General features: G+C 44.4%; 1 protein-coding gene across 1 annotated transcript in view; it reads right to left on the bottom strand.

The window, feature by feature from the left end:
* The window catches only part of PLXNA4 (plexin A4), a 397,694-nt gene that overhangs the window by 126,324 nt on the left and 254,925 nt on the right, over nucleotides 1-16,445 (bottom strand). The window contains exon 6 of the mRNA XM_081957639.1: nucleotides 1,290-1,413. Coding sequence (XP_081813765.1) covers nucleotides 1,290-1,413 — 124 coding nt within the window. The remainder of the gene's footprint in view (nucleotides 1-1,289; nucleotides 1,414-16,445) is intronic.

Below are 16,445 nucleotides of genomic sequence, written 5' to 3'. Positions count from 1 at the left end.
AAGCAAACAGGCTGAACAAGGAACCACCAAGATCACTCCCACCAAAACTGGGAGTTAAGGCAGAAGTATACATAAACAGAGAGCAAACTCCATATTAACATCAGGATTAATACTAAACCGACAATCAAGAAGTAAACCATTCCCCAATCAAGGGACTATCAACTCAGGGAAACAAGCTACCAGTAAATGGCAGCCTAATCAGGGAATTACCAAGAATACTAACACTACGGCTATCGTTGTATCATTAATATGTGAAATGAAAGCCAAGAAGAGCAAATTCCCCTCCCTTCTAAGACTGATGATGTGACCTAGTTGGGTAAAGAAATGTCGGCAAGAAAATAACCAACCTTAAAGCACCAAGGACCCTACAGTCTTCATCCACTTTCTTCTCTTCTCTTCTCCTTCCTTCCTTTTTTCCTTTTTAAATTCCTTTTCTTCTCCTTTCTTCTTTTCTTCACCTTCCCCTTTTCCTTCTTTGCTTCCTTCCTTCTTCCTCTTTCCTTCACCTTCCTTTCCTCTTCCTCACCTCCTCCTCCTTCTCTTCCAGTCTCCTTCCTTGCTTTTTTCCTTCCTTCCTCCTCTTTCCTTCATCTTCCTCCTTTTCCTCTTCCTCCCCCTCCTCCTCTTCCCTTCTCCTTCCTTCCTTTTCTTCTTCCTTCCTTTTTAAATTCCTTTCTTTCTCCTTTTCTTCACCTTCCTTCCTTCTTTCCTTCCTCCTCTTTTCTTCATCTTCCTCCACTCCCTCCTCCCTTTCCTCCCCCTCCTCCTCTTTCTTCTCTTCCATTCTCCTTCCTTCCTTCCTTCATTCTCTTTCCTCCCTCCCTCCCTTTGTTCTCTATTTCCTTCCTTCTTTCCTCCCCCCTCCCTCTCTCCATTCCTTCTCTATTTCCTTCCACCGCAGAGAATTCTGGGAGTTGAAAGTCCTCTTCTAGGCAGCCAAACTTCAATTCCCAGAATTCCCCTGCCAGTGTGGCCACCGCAGTGGATTCTGGGAGTTGAAGTCCACCCATCTGGTAAAGAATCAGTGAGGTGCACAAAATCAAAGACCGGCATTTAAGTGAATATGAATCTTAAGAAACTGGAGCAGAGATTTGTTCCTTCCTTAATTCCTCCCTCCCTCCCTCTCTTCCTTCCTTTCTTCCTCCTCTCCACAAACCCCACTCTTTTCTATTAGTAGAGACCAATATCTTCTTGGTCACAAGGCCAGAGAGTCCTGGGCGAGGGGCCTGAGGCCCCCGGTGGGCTGGAATCTGACAGTTCAGAGGTAAACAAAAGCCCATCATCCTTACCGTCACGCTGTACTGGGAGACCGAGATGTTGTTGGGGTGCACGGTGAGTCGGACACATTGCTTCATCTCTGAGGCAAACCTCCGGGGCTCGCTGGACCGTTCGCACTGCTCCTTCCTGGTGCACCTGGGAAGTGAGGGAGACGGACAGAGAAACGGAGGGCGTCAGAAAAGCCAAACGCAGTTCTAGGCTGCATCAACCGAGGGATAGAATCAAGATCACATGAAGGGTTAATACCACTTTATAATGCCTTGGTAAGGCCACACTTGGAATACGGCATCCAGTTTTGGTCGCCACGATGTAGAAAAGATGTGGAGACTCTAGAAAGAGTGCAGAGAAGGGCAACAAAGAGGATTAGGGGACTGGAGGCTAAAACATATGAAGAACGGTTGCAGGAACTGGGTATGTCTAGGTTAATGAAAAGAAGGACTAGGGGAGACATGATAGCAGTCTTCCAATATCTCAGGGGATGCCACAAAGAAGAGGGAGTCAAACTATTCTCCAAGGCCACCTGAGGGTAGAACAAGAAGCAATGGGTGGAAACTAATCAAGGAGAGAAGCAACCTAGAACTAAGGAGAAATTTCCTGACAGAACAATCAGTGGAACTCCTTGCCTCCAGAAGTTGTGAATGTTCCAACACTGGAAGTTTTTAAGAAGATGTTGGATAACCCTTTGTCTGAAACTGGTATAGGGTTTCCTGCCTAGGCAGGGGGTTGGACTAGAAGACCTCCAAGGTCCCTTCTAACTCTACTATTGTATTGTATTGTATAGAAGCCATCCAAAAGTTTGCACCCAGTACAAGGCTCCTCGATCAAACATGGAATTAATTTTACCAACGGTTGGAGGAGGAAAAAAAAAAAAAGGGGGGGGGGCGAGATTAGGAATGTCAATTTCTACTGTTGAGCAAATCAAATACTGAGACAACACGATGCTTATCAAGCCCTAAGAAATGTATCTAATAGAAAACAATTTTTTTTAAAAAAAGGATTTTAAAGTTATGCAATAAAAGGTAGTATTTTGTGGCCTCCATCTTGACTCTTTTGACTTGATGAGCCCCTCCTACACACACACACACAAATCAAAGCTGCATTCTGAAATTGTGCTCAGCTAATGATAATAATTATGCACCTCCATAACGGTCTGGTTTAGTTCTGCAACCCAACAAGACAGACACAGATTTCAAGGGATAATTAGAACTGCAGAAAAAACAATGGTTACCAACCTGCCTTCCATTGAGGACCTGCACACTGCACAAGTCAAAAAGAGGGCTGTGAAAATATTTCAGACCCCTCGGATCCTGGACATCAATTGTTTCAACTCCCACCCTCAAAATGATGCTATAGGGCACTGCACACCAGAACAACTAGACACAAGGGCAGTTTTTCCCCCGAACGCCATCACTCTGCTAAACAACTAATTCCCACAACACAACAAATAATTTACAAAGACTGTATTACTATTCTTCTTCTCTTCTTCCCTAGTACCTATCTCTTTCCACTTATGATTATAACCATGTGGCTTGTACCTTTACAATTTATATTGTTTTGATTTATTTACTAGTACGATTTGCTAGCTCATTAGTAACCTCGACTATCATTAAGGGTTGTATCTTCTTTATTCTTGATGAATGTATTTTATTCTCCTTATGTACACTGAGAGCATATGCACCAAAGACAAATTCCTTGTGTGTCCAATCACACTTAGCCAATAAAGAATTCTACTCTATTCTAATAATTATCCACTCCTTGTTTTAGAGACCCAAAACACCGAATCCTTGCCCAGATCGGAGAAGGATGAAAGTACGTCTTTCATCTCGTAATCACCCACCTAATGGGATGCATGGCTAATATTTTTTTTAAAAAGTCCAGGCTGCTGTGAGCTAATTATCTACCATTAAGCTAATGCAACAGACCTTCAAAAAGATTCTTTATTGTTAACAGCAACTTTGGCCCCCTGTAAAATTCACTCTGAAGCTAAAGTCAGGAAGCTAAATGATTCAAATTTTCCACTGCCTTTGAGGCGTTTTGTTTTCTCTTCAGAGTTAGAATTGAATAGAGTAGAGCTGGAAGGGACCTTGGAGGTCTTCTAGTCCAGCCCCCTGCTCAAGCAGGAGAACGTCATTTCAGATAAGTGACTGTCTTTAAAACCTCCAGCGATGAAGTGCCCACGATTTCTGGTGGCAAGCTGTTCCACTGGTTAATTGTCCTCACTGTTAGGAAGTTTCTCCTTAATTCCAGGTTGCTTCTCTCCTTGATTAGTTTCCCTCCATTGTTTCTTCTCCTTCCTTCAGGCACTTTGGGGAATAATTTGACACCCCCCCCCATCTTCTTTGTGTTAAAGGATCCAGTCTGACTAGTAGAAATAATGCCTACAGGAAGTCCTCGACATACGACCACAGTTGAGCCCAAAATTTCTGTTGCTAAGCGAGACAGTTAGAACAATTAATCACTAGAACGACTTGCCTTCAGAAGCAACAATGGGGAGTTTTAAGAAGACATTTGTCTGAAATGGTAGAGGGCCTCCTGCTTGAGGTTGGACTAGAAGACCTCCAAGGTCCCTTCCAACTCTGTTATTCTGTTAGGTGAGTTTTGCCCCCATTCTGAGACTTTTCTTGGCACCGTTGTTAAGTTAGTAACACGGTTATTAAGTGAAACGGGCTTCCCCCTTAACTTTGCTTGTCCGAAGGTCGCAAATGGGGATCACATGACACCGGGATATGGCAACCATCATAACTATGCCAAGGGTCTGTTGCCAAGGGTCTGAATTTGGACCATGTGACCATGGGGATGCTGCAACGGTCACAAGTGTGAATAATAGTCATAAGTCACTTTTTTCAGTGCTGTTGTCACTTCAAACGGTCACTGCATTGCAGCAATCCCTTTGGTCACATGAGAAAAACTCAGACCCATGGCAACTGACTCATATTTATGACGGCGGCATTGTCCCATGGTCGCATGATCCTCTTTTGCGACCTTCAACGGAGAAGCCAGATTCACTTAACAACCTTGTCAACTAACGTCACAACTGCAAGGCTTGTAAAATGCAGCAAAATTCACTGAACGAATACCTCCCTTTTTTGTAACGGCCCCTTCTTTCTTTTCTTAATCTGTTTTCTTTATTTTTTTTTTCCTTTAACGTTCGAACGTTTCCAATGCACTGAAAAATTCCAATGAAAAAAGAAATGAAATAAAAATGTATCCGGGGTGACTAAGAGATCTATTGCAACCTTTAGAAGACCTGCATTTTAATCACCAAGTTGCTAAATCCGTTTTCTCTTCCCTTAAAAGTTGTCCAGATCAGTTTTTTCCCAACCTCAGTTACTTCAAGGCATGTAGACTTCAACTCCCAGAATTCCTCAGCCAGCTTGCTTTAAGATGGGTGGACTTCAACTCCCAGAGTTCTTCACAGGGGATGCTTTAAGAGAGCTGGACTTCAACCACGGGTGAAATTCAGCAGGTTCTGATAGGTTCTGGAGAACCGGTAGTGGAAATTTTGAGTAGTTCGGAGAACCGGCAAATCCCACCTCTGGCTGGCCCCCGAGTGGGGTGGGAATGGAGATTTTGCAGTATCCTTCCCCTGGCATGCCCATCAATCCACGGCCACAGAACCGGTAGGGAAAAATAAATAAATTTCAAAATAAATTTCACCACTGACTTCAACTCCCAGAATTCCTCAGCCAGCTTGTTTTATGATGGGCGGACTTCGATTCCCAGAATTCCTCAGTCAGCTTGCTTTAAGATGGATGGACTTCAACTCCCAGAATTCCTCAGTCAGCTTGCTTTAACATGGATGGACTTCGATTCCCAGAATTCCTTAGCCAGTTTGCTTTAACATGGAGGGGGGACTTCAACTCCCAGAATTCCTCAGCCAGTTTGCTTTAAGATGGATGGACTTCAACTCCCAGAATTCCTCAGCCAGCTTCCTTTAAGATGGATGGACTTGGACTCCCAGAATTCCTCAGCCAATTTGCTTTATAATGCATGGACTTCAATTCCCAGAATTCCTCAGCCAGCTTCCTTTAAGATGGATGTACTTCAACTCCCAGAATTCCTCATCCAGCTTCCTTTAAGATGGATGGACTTGGACTCCCAGAATTCCTCAGCCAGCATGCTTTAAGACTTCAACTCCCAGAATTCCTCAGCCAATTTGCTTTATAATGGATGGACTTCAATTCCCAGAATTCCTCAGCCAGCTTCCTTTAAGATGGATGGACTTGGACTCCCAGAATTCCTCAGCCAGCATGCTTTAAGATGGATGGACTTCAACTCCCAGAATTCCTCAGCCAATTTGCTTTATAATGGATGGACTTCAATTCCCAGAATTCCTCAGCCAGCTTCCTTTAAGATGGATGGACTTCAACTCCCAGAATTCCTCAGCCAGCTTCCTTTAAGATGGATGGACTTCAACTCCCAGAATTCCTCAGCCAGTTTGCTTTAAGATGGATGGACATCGACTCCCAGAATTCCTCAGCCAGTTTGCTTTAAGATGGATGGATTGCCTGGGAGAATTCTGGGAATTGAACTCCATCCCCTTCAAAGCAGCCGAGGCTGAGAAACACAGATCTAGGCTAAGAAAGTTGCTTCCTCTGTGATGGATCTTTTTTCTTCAAAAATAGAAGCCAACATCCAATCAGGACCCCTTAATAAAGGAGAAAACTTACACACATTCTAAAAAAGCAAGCAAACAAATCGATTTTGAAAACCTAGAAAACAAAAGAGGGACAAAACTCAACATTGTGTAGCTGCCGACACCTGACCAAAAGGCCGAATGAGTATCGATATTTTTACTTGTTGCTGCTACGAAATCCAGTTTGGTCTCCAAGGAGACCCACAAAAAAAAAAAAAAGGAAAAGAAAGAAAAAATAATCTTATATCTCCATACAATGTGCGGCTTTCAATAGTGGGAAACAAATGAAGTTCCCGCTGAGTGATTTGATTATTCAGAGAACTGAATAATAATAATAATAATAATAATAATAATAATAATAATAATAATAATAATAATAATAATAATAATACGAAAATACGTTACGACGTCTGAGGCCCCTAGGTGGGGCCCGACTAGTAATCAATGCCAAATCTGGCGAATCAACTGGCCGCTGTGATACAATCGCATAATAATAATAATAATAATAATAATAATAATAATAATAATAATAATAATAATAATAGGATTGTAATAATAAATAAGAATTGCTTCCTGGGGCCATTTTGAAGACAACTCTGAGGGAGGGCAAAAACAGAAAATAGTGCCCCTCATGGCACCCTGGTACAAAAATTAAAGAAATAACATAATTTATATTTTCCTGGCTGCCAGAGAGAGCATAAGGTTGGCTTCAGGTCCATAAAGTGATTCTTGCATTCCTTTTCCAGGTTCCACACTGCTAGTTTAGTAGTTGCTTTATCAAATTTGGCAATTTGAAGATGCATGGACTTCAACTCCCAGAATTCCTCAGCCTGAATGCCTTAAAACAGGTGGACTTCAACTCCCAGAATTCCTCAGCCTGAATGCCTTAAAACAGGTGGACTTCAACTCCCAGAATTCCTCAGTCAAAAATGCCTTAAAACAGGTAGACTTCAACTCCCAGAATTCCTCAGTCAAAAATGCCTTAAGATGGGTGGACTTCAACTCCCAGAGTTCCCCAGCCAATTTGGACACTTGACACATATTTATGACCGTTTCCATTTCCCGAGTTTCACGCGATTATTGTTTACAGCCTTCCCAGTCCGATTTCTAACATAGAAAGCCAATGGAGGAAACCAGATGATTCACTTAACAACAGCAGTGACTCATTTAACAACCATGGCAAAAAAGGGTCATAAAATGGGGCAAAACTCTCTTAACCACTGCCTGGCTTTGCCTTGGAAAGTGTGGGCTCAACCTGTGGCCGTAAGTCGATAAATAATTATTTTTATTTGTGAATTCACGTCCCTTGTTCGTTTTGGCTTCCTCAGTCTGGTTTCCTCAGGAAGGAAGGAAGGCTCCTGGCATCTCCTCTCTGCCCCCCCACCCCCACCCTCCTCCACCTTGCGAACAGCTCAACACCTTCCCAGCAAAAGGTGTGAAAAATATCATCCCAAAAAGGAAGGCACGATTTCATGAGGGACAGGTGAAAACATGTGAATATTTGGCACTGCCAGAAATTAAGCAGACAAGGATTGGGTTGAAGAAGAAGACGAGGAGGAGGAGGAAAATTAGAGAAGAGAAAAAGGAACAGGGGAAGGAAAAGGGAAAGCAGAAGAAAAAGAGGAAGGAGGAGAGAAGGAAGAGAAAAATGAAGAGGAGGGAGAGAAAGAGAGAGAGAGAAAGAGGACAACTGCAGTGAATGAGAAAGGAAAGAGGAAGGGGAAGAAGAAAAAGGAAGAGAAAGGGGGAAAGAGAAACGAACAGGAGGAGGGGAAGGCGAGAGAGCAAAGCGAAGACAAATGTAGAGAAGGGAAGAAAGTATGAAGAAAAATGAAGAAGAGAAGGAAAGAAGAGAAGAACCAGATGTAGAAGGAAAATTGAGAGGAGGAAGAGGAAAATGAAGATAACTGTATTAGCATCCACATATTAACATAAACACCCATGAATTAGGAAAGATATAATAAAAAGAAATAAAAAGCTCAAGAAAAAAACCTTCATTTTCATTAGATATCAGCCAAGACATTTTAGTTTAGGGTCCTCCCTCCCTCCCTTCATTCTCTATTTCCTTCCTTCCTTCCTTCCTTCCTTCCTTCCTTCCTTCCTTCCTTCCTTCCTTCCTTCTTACCTCCCTCCCTTCATTCTCTTTCCTCCCTCCCTCCCTTCATTCTCTATTTCCTTCCTTCCTTCTTTCTTACCTCCCTCCCTTCCTTCTCTTTCCTTTCTTCCTCCCTCCCTTCATTCTATATTTCCTTCCTTCCTTCTTACCTCCCTCCCTTCCTTCTCTTTCCTTCCTCCCTTCATTCTCCATTTTCTCCCTTCCTTCTCTATTTCTTTCCTTCCTTCTTACCTCCCTCCCTTCATTCTCTTTCCTTCCTTCCTTCCTCCTTTCAGTCTCTATTTCCTTCCTTCCTTCTTCCCTCCCTTCATTCTTTTTCCTTCCACCACAGAGAATTCTGGGAGTTGAAAGTCCGCTTCTAGGCAGCCAAACTTCAATTCCCAGAATTCCTCTGCCAGTGTGGTCACCGCAGTGGATTCTGGGAGTTGAAGTCCACCCATCTGGATGCAATCAGTGAGATGCACAAAATCAAAGACCAGCATTTAAGTGAATGTGAATCTTAAGAAACTGGAAGAGAGATTTGTGCAAACCAGGCCTGGTTTCCACAACAGACAACCGAGGAACATTGCCATGTTTTCGACAGCTGCACCACCAACCATCATGCTGGGGGAGAAAGCGCTTTTCATCACCAGGGACTCCGAGGGCTGAAATCCTGCCTGCTTTGCATCTGCTAAAATGAGCCTGCCAGATTTTTTAGAAATGGGGAAGCTAAGGAAAGAAAGCAAAACACGTGGGACTTCAAGCTCCATGCTCCAGCACATGGAGCTCAGCATCCAAGCCAGTAACTCTGAAAGGGATCTTGGAGTCCTAGTGGACAACCATTTAAATAGGAGCCAGCCGTGTGCAGCAGCTGCCAAAAAAGCCAACACAGTTCTAGGCTGCATCAACAGAGGGATAGAATCAAGATCACCATGTGAAGTGTTAATACCACTTTATAAGGCCTTGGTAAGGCCACCCTTGGAATACGGCATTCAGTTTTGGTCACCACGATGTGGAAAAGATGTGGAGACTCTAGAAAGAGTGCAGAGAAGAGCAACCAAGAGGATTAGGGGACTGGAGGCTAAAACATACAAAGAACGGTTGCAGGAACTGAGTATGTCTAGTTTAATGAAAAGAAGGACTAGGGGAGACAGGATAGCAGTCTTCCAATATCTCAGGGGTTGCCACAAAGAAGAGGGAGTCAAGCTATTCTCCAAGGCCATCTGAGGGTAGAACAAGAAGCAATGGGTGGAAACTAACCGAGCAGAGAACATCTCTCATTGTCTATCTCTATCTATCATCTGTCTATCCATCCATCATCCGTCCATCCATCTAACATCTATCTATCTATCTATCTATCTATCTATCTATCTATCTATCTATCTATCTATCTATCCATCCATCCATCCATCCATTATCTATCCATCCATTATCTATATCTATCTATCCCTCCATTTATCCATCTATCATCTATCCATCCATCTATCTATCTCTGTCTGTGTCTGTGTCTGTTTGTCTGTCTGTCTATCCATCCATCATCCATCCATCCATCTAACATCTATCTATCTATCTATCTATCTATCTATCTATCTATCTATCTATCTATCCATCCATCCATCCATCCATCCATCCATCTATCATCTATCCATCCATCTATCTATCTCTGTCTGTGTCTGTTTGTCTGTCTGTCTATCCATCCATCCATCCACCCATCTAACCATCCATCCATCTCTGTCTGTCTCTCTGTCCATCCGTCCAATCCATCCATCCATCTACCATCCACCATCCACCTTTCTATCCATCCTCCTAATTGAACTATCTGATTGGAACAGTCCATTTGGCTGCCTTCCATGGGAAGAACATTTGAAATGATTCCAAGGGGATAAGTTTTGCTTTCTTCTTCTTTTTTTTTTGGCATGATATTGGGGAAAAAAACCAACACCCCTTCTTTGGAACATATGTGTTTTCTTTTGAGCTTGGAATGAAACCGCGCCATCCCAGAAGCCGTTGGACCGTTGCAAAGTGTGTAATGTTAAAAGACAACTCAGAATGCCTGAAAACATAACTCTCCGAACGCATTTGGGCTGCCAGCTTTGAAGCGCTCCCAACAGCTGCTATTTGGAAGATGAAGCAATCTGTTTGCAACTTCATTTTGCAACGGGCCACGGGACGGATGGATTTCAGCGCAACTGGGGAGAGGCAGGAAAAACCTTGGAAGTTCATCACCAAGCAAAATTCATCTTCAAGCAAAATAGGGCAGACACTGAGCTTGTCGATCAGAAAGGTCGGCAGTTCCACGGTTCGAATCGCTATTACAGGACTCCTGCCTGAGCAGGGGGTTGGACTGGATGACCTCCAAGGTCCCTTCCAACATTGTTGCTGTTTACTGTTTACTGAATGCATGTAGAAGCACAGGAGAGATCAAGGAGAGATCCATCCCGGAACTAAGGAGAAACTTCCTGACAGTGAGAACAATTAACCCGTGGAACCGCTTGCCACCAGAGGTTGTGGGTGCACCTCCAACACTGGAGGTTTTAAAGAAGAAAATTGAGCTGCCACTTTTCCAGGATGGTATAGGAGGCTAAAACACGTGAAGCACACACGTTTGCAGGAATTGGGTATGGCTAGTTTAATGAAAAGGAGGGACAGGGATAACAGGATAGCAGTCTTCCAAGATTTGAGGGGCTGCCCCAAAGAAGAGGGGGTCAACCTATTCTCCAAAGCACCTGAGGGCAGGACTAGAAGCAATGGGTGGAAACTAACCAAGGAGAGAAGCAACTTAGAACAAAGGAGGAATTCCCTCATCGTTAGAACAATCAATCGATGGAACAACTTGCCTCTAGAAGTTGTGAATGCTCCATCACTGGAGGTTTTCAAGAAGAGATTGGACAACCATATGTCTGGAATGGCATAGGTCTTCCTGCCTGAGCAGGGGGTTGGACTAGAAGATCTCCAAGTTCCCTTCCAAACGAGAAGCAGATGATTACAAAGGTATCTATGGTGAGCGGAAACTCACCCCCAAGAATGCAGAGATGATTTGAACCTGGGCTATATTTGGGGAATGCGGTGGCTCAGTGGCCAAGACACTGAGCTTGTCGATTAGAAAGGTCGGCGGTTCGAATCCCTAGCGCTGCATAACGGAGTGAGCTCCTGTTACTTGTCCCGGCTTCTGCCAACCTAGCAGTTCAAAAGCATGTAAAAATGCAAGTAGAAAAAATAGGGACCACCTTTGGTGGGAAGGTAACAGCGTTCTGTGCGCCTTCGGCATTTAGTCATGCCGGCCACATGACCATGGAGACGTCTTCGGACAGCGCTGGCTCTTTGGCTTTGAAATGGAAATGAGCACCGCCCCCTAGAGTCGGGAACGACTAGCACATATGTGCAAGGGGAACCTTTCCCTATATTTGTGGAACAGCACTGCAAGTTTTGATGGAGCGTGGAAAAAAAAGGCTGGCATCAGTTTGGGTACCTGATGGGATTTAAAAAGTCTTTTTAAAAATTGGCATTAAGGACCGGATGACTAACGCCACCAAAGAGAGAGAGCAGGAATGTGAGCTCAAGAATGTAAGAGAATTAAGTTTATTGAAAAGAAAGAAATATTAATCGTAATTGAACATATCCTGTACAATGAAAGTGAAGTTTTTGGTTATATTGGATGGAAAATCTGTGATTGTATATGTAATCGAAAATACGGATGCAAAAACACTTGTAACCAAACGACATGCTGTATGTAATGGATGAAAAAAAATTAAGGTTGCCTTTTATGTTTAAAAAAAAAGGAATGTGAGCTCTGTCACTTAATTATGATGATTGTTGACTGTTTATTTTGGGATTGCTTTCTGCTGTGGGCCACCCAGTTGCATTGTTCGAGCTGGCTGGGGGGGGGGGGGGGGAAATCCTATAAATTCTTAAAATTAAAAAAAAAAACAATAAATCCAGTTTGGCAAGTCAACAATTGCCTTCCTGCATGTACCCAATGAATTTCTCTCCCCCGTCTTAAACTCCTTGTGCAACAGATGTGAAGCAGCCGCTTTAAGGACGTGTTAAAGGAGAAAAGAAAACTTGGAGGTCTCCAACGGGTGTGGTTGTGTGTCAGAATCTGCACACCAGCAAGTGCGGTGTGACAATCAGAACTCTGTCCTTTTACAACGGCAGCAAAAGGAAGGAGAATCTGAGACCCGAACGCACCCACTGCCTGCAAACTTTTGAAGCTCCCAACTGCTTTGGTTAATGCCACTGGAAGGCACATGGCTCAGGGTTTTTTCAATCCTTAAGAAGGCACTCCTTTCGGTATCTTTTCTTTTTCAGATGCTGGAAGGGAAGAGTCAGAGGCCCCCGGTGGTCCTCAAGTTGCAACCATTCGTTTAATGACCGTCCGGAGTTACGACGACAATTCACGCAGGCCAAACAGGGAGAGCCAAAGGCCGAAAGTGGTTGCTCCCTTATGGGAAGTCTTCGAGAAAAGATTGGGCAGAAATGAGATACAGTTACCTGCCTGAACAGGGTGGGTGGACTTCAAGGTCCCTTCCACATGAGAAGCAGATGATTACAAAGATATCTGTTAACAGGACAACTCTGTTATCTTATCCTATCCTATCCCCTATCCCATCCCATCCCCTATCCTATCCCCTTTCTTATCCTAGCCTATCCCCTATCCCCTATTCTATCCCCTATCCCCTATCCTATCCTATCCTACCCCCTATTCTATCCTATCAACTATCCTATCCTATCCTATCCCCTATCCCATCCCATATCCTATCCTATCCCCTATCCTGTCCTATCCCCTATCCCTTATCCTACCCCCTATCCTATCCTATCCCCTATCCCCTATCCCATCCCATATCCTATCCTATCCTATCCTATCCTATTGTATCCTATCCTACCCTTTTCTAGATTTTTTCCGTGGCCATGGGGTTGCTTTCAGGCTATGGGCTAAAATTGTTGGGGTTGTGTATGTGGAGCAAACCTCACACCCAGGGTGTCCTCCAACTTGTTGGTGCAAATGAGATAACCACTCATCCCACCGAGGGCCTGAGATAATCAAACCAGCCCACGGTGGGCTTGCCTGTCCAGCAGACCCCTTGCCCAAGGACTGTTTTGACTCGGCTGTTTGCCGTTAATTGCCTACAAGGATGCTACGCATCCTAGGAAGCCCTAGAGGGAGAGAGGGGGCGATGGGGACGGTTGCCTAGCAGCAGCCAATGGCGTGCAGACCTTCTTTTTTCTCCTAGAAGGACCCAAGGATGCTGCAGAAAAGCAGAAGCCGTGATGAAAAGATGGGGACTCGCTTGCTCTCTGAAGAAAGACCAAAGTCGCCTGGCCTTTATTTGCTGAGAGACGGAAAACAGGGCAAGGAGCAGAATTAAAAGACTGGGACATGATCAAAATTATAAACCATGCTGGTTTGGATGAAAAGGAACGGAGGTTTTCCTTCTCTCTCTCTCTCTCGGCACACAAAACCACCAATGTGCAACCTGTTAAACGACTCAGAGAAAGACAGAGCAGGATATATTCACCAGTCTAAACTCGGTTGATGCCAAACTTGCTTTGTCTTACTTTGTGGCGTGCAAAAGCCTCCAAGTAAGGGAGACTTGGAGTCCCGCCTCTTGTGAGGATCTAAAATAAGGAGGGTGTTATTCATTTATTTAATAGGGAAATTTATATGGCTGCAAGTGACTTAATTTTATTTTACAGAAATAAAACCCCCGATATAAAACCCAATGCAGGCAGTCCTCGACTTACGACCGCAATTGAGCCCAAAATGTCTGTTGTTAAGCGGGACGTTTGTTAAGGGGATTTTGACCCATTTTAAGAGCTTTCCCCAGGGGACGTGGTGGCTCAGTGGCTAAGATACTGAGCTTGTCGATCAGAAAGGTCGGCAGTTTGGCAGTTCGAATCCCTAGCGCCGCGTAACGGAGTGAGCTCCCGTCACTTGTCCCAGCTTCTGCCAACCTAGCAGTTCGAAAGGAGGTAAAAAAATGCAAGTAGAATAATAGGAACCACCTTTGGGGATGCAGACTCCACGCTGTAGTAGCAACTACTTGGCAAGAAATCAGGGAACAGATCTTCACTCTAATGAATTGAACTAATGGTCTCCTGCAAACTCCACTCCCCTTTTGCTCCTCTTTCCCTATGGGAAGGGCCATTCACCATCCACCTGTGCCTTTACTCCCGCATCGGCCCTTGTTTCTTAGCACATCGGGAACAGGCTCCAGCTGTTCTTCTGCCTCACTGATCTCCGACTCTAAGGCAGCTGATAACTGTCAAATGGCCCTGGTATCCTCTCTGCCTCAGACACAGAGCCCTCATCCGAGCCTTCCAGGACTGGCCCATGTTCCTTCCCAAACTCCTCACTGTCCAAAGCTGCCGCCAGAACCACTGGCTGCTGGCAGTCAATAACACACTTGCACAAAACCACGCAAGCCACCACATTTGGACCTAACAGAAGCTTCTGGATACTTTTCAAGAACAGCCCCACCCAGAGTGCATTGTTAATCCAAGAACTATTTGAAGGAGGGTCCTGATCTCGGGCGAACCCACAGCTGAGTAGTCACAACAGGCCTAGACAACCTCGTGACTCATAACAACAACAACCACAAAAAATGGGAATGGGTCCAGAAAGGCATAATAAAATCTGGCTTGCTTGAGTGTGTGTGATTCCCCCCTTGGCTTACAGCGTTGGCCAAATCTATTGCTTTGGCAAGGAGAGGAGGCTAATCTATTCTAATGCATGCTAATTAAAGCTGAACTGCAAGCTTGATAAATAACCAAGCTCAGACGGCGGAAGAGGGAGATACCTTCCCTCTTCCTTCTTCCTTATTATCTCTCCTCCCAGATGGGAAGCTGTCCCTGGTTGCAAAGTTAGTATTTTTATAAGAGCGCAGATGTGCCTAAGTGTTCTTGCACTGGGCACGAAAAAGGCACGTCAAAGCTTTCCCTCCCACCCAACCCCCGATAAAGGCAAAATCGGATGCTCATCTACCCAATGAGTTAAGACGGTGTTTTTCTAACTTGGCTTCTTTAAGAGTGGACTTCAACTCCCAGAATTCTCCAGCCAGGAAGTTGCTTTTGGGTCCAAAAGTGGTGCTTTGGTTCAAATGGGACAAAGGAGTCCCGGAGAATGGGCTCCAGCACGAGTTTGAAAGTTCAGAAGACAAAACCTCTTGTCCCGGTGACCGTCCCAGATTGGATCCCGTGCTAGAGCCGTTGAGGATCCCACCGTGTTTTTCTCATCTGATCCCCGTAATCAAGGGTGGGATCCTGCCGGTTTAACAACCGGTTCGGTGATCGCGTGCTCCATGCGCCTGCGCAGTTTTAACAAAACTTACTTTCCATGTCACTTCTGGGAGTAACACACCTGGGGCACAGCAAAGCCACTCTGCCGCGCGAATCAGCTGAGAGGATATAGGTCAGTAAAGCGCAGGGATGGACGAGCGGGCTTATCTGATCGTTGCTGCCCAGCTTATCATCGGAGCAACCGGTTCGGCCAAACTGATCTGAACCGGCTGAATCCCAGCCCTGCCCGTAAGGCTTTTACTTGTTGGTGCCCAAACTGTGGAGACAGGCTGGCTATGATTTGCTTCTTTCTGACTGCTTTAATTGTGCTGCGTTGAGCAAACTATACAGGAGGGAGGTTAAATTAATTGGCTCTTGTTTCAATATCCAGAAGCCGGATTATTATAGTTCAGAAAAATCAAAACAATTAAAGGTCCAGCTGTATGTTGTAGTGACAGAGGCAGATGGTGATGGAGCCAGTTTTTCTAATCCACGGAGAACTCACTGCTGGAGGGGAAAAAACTAATAGGTCTACAAAAGTATTGGGACCATCGGCTTATATTTATTTTATTTATTTAAAAAATTGGTACTTTGTTTTTTTTTTATAAATAACTCGATGTGGTGAACGTATCTAAAACTCCTTCCCATTTTCCACACAACAACCCTGTGAGGTAGGTTGGGTCGAGAGAGAGGGACTAGCTCAAAATTACCCCTGAGATCTTGGAACACTGCTATCATGTCTCCCCTAGTCCTTCTTTCTCTTAAGCTAAACATACCCTGTTCCTGCAACCGTTCCTCATATGTTTTAGCCTCCAGTCCCCTAATCCTCTTTGTTCCTCTTCTCTGCACTCTTTCTAGAGTCTCCACATCTTTTCTCCATCGTGGCAACCAAAACTGAATGCCGTATTCCAAGTGTGGCCTTACCAAGGCCTTGTAAAGTGGTATTAACCCTTCACCTGATCTTGATTCTATCCCTCTGTTGATGCAGCCTAGAACTGTGTTGGCTTTTTTGGCAGCTGCTGCACACGGCTGGCTCCTATTTAAATGGTTCTCCAGTAGGACTCCAAGATCCCTCTCACAGTTACTACTTGAGGAAGGTACTATCTATACTGTACCTGTGGATTTCGTTTTCCTTGCCTAAATGTAGAACCTTTCTTTTTT

Source organism: Natrix helvetica (genome assembly GCF_964273705.1).
Source record: "Natrix helvetica genome assembly, chromosome: 6".
Taxonomy (NCBI): Eukaryota; Metazoa; Chordata; class Lepidosauria; order Squamata; family Natricidae; genus Natrix; species Natrix helvetica.
This window is presented reverse-complemented; position numbering and strand designations above follow the sequence as displayed.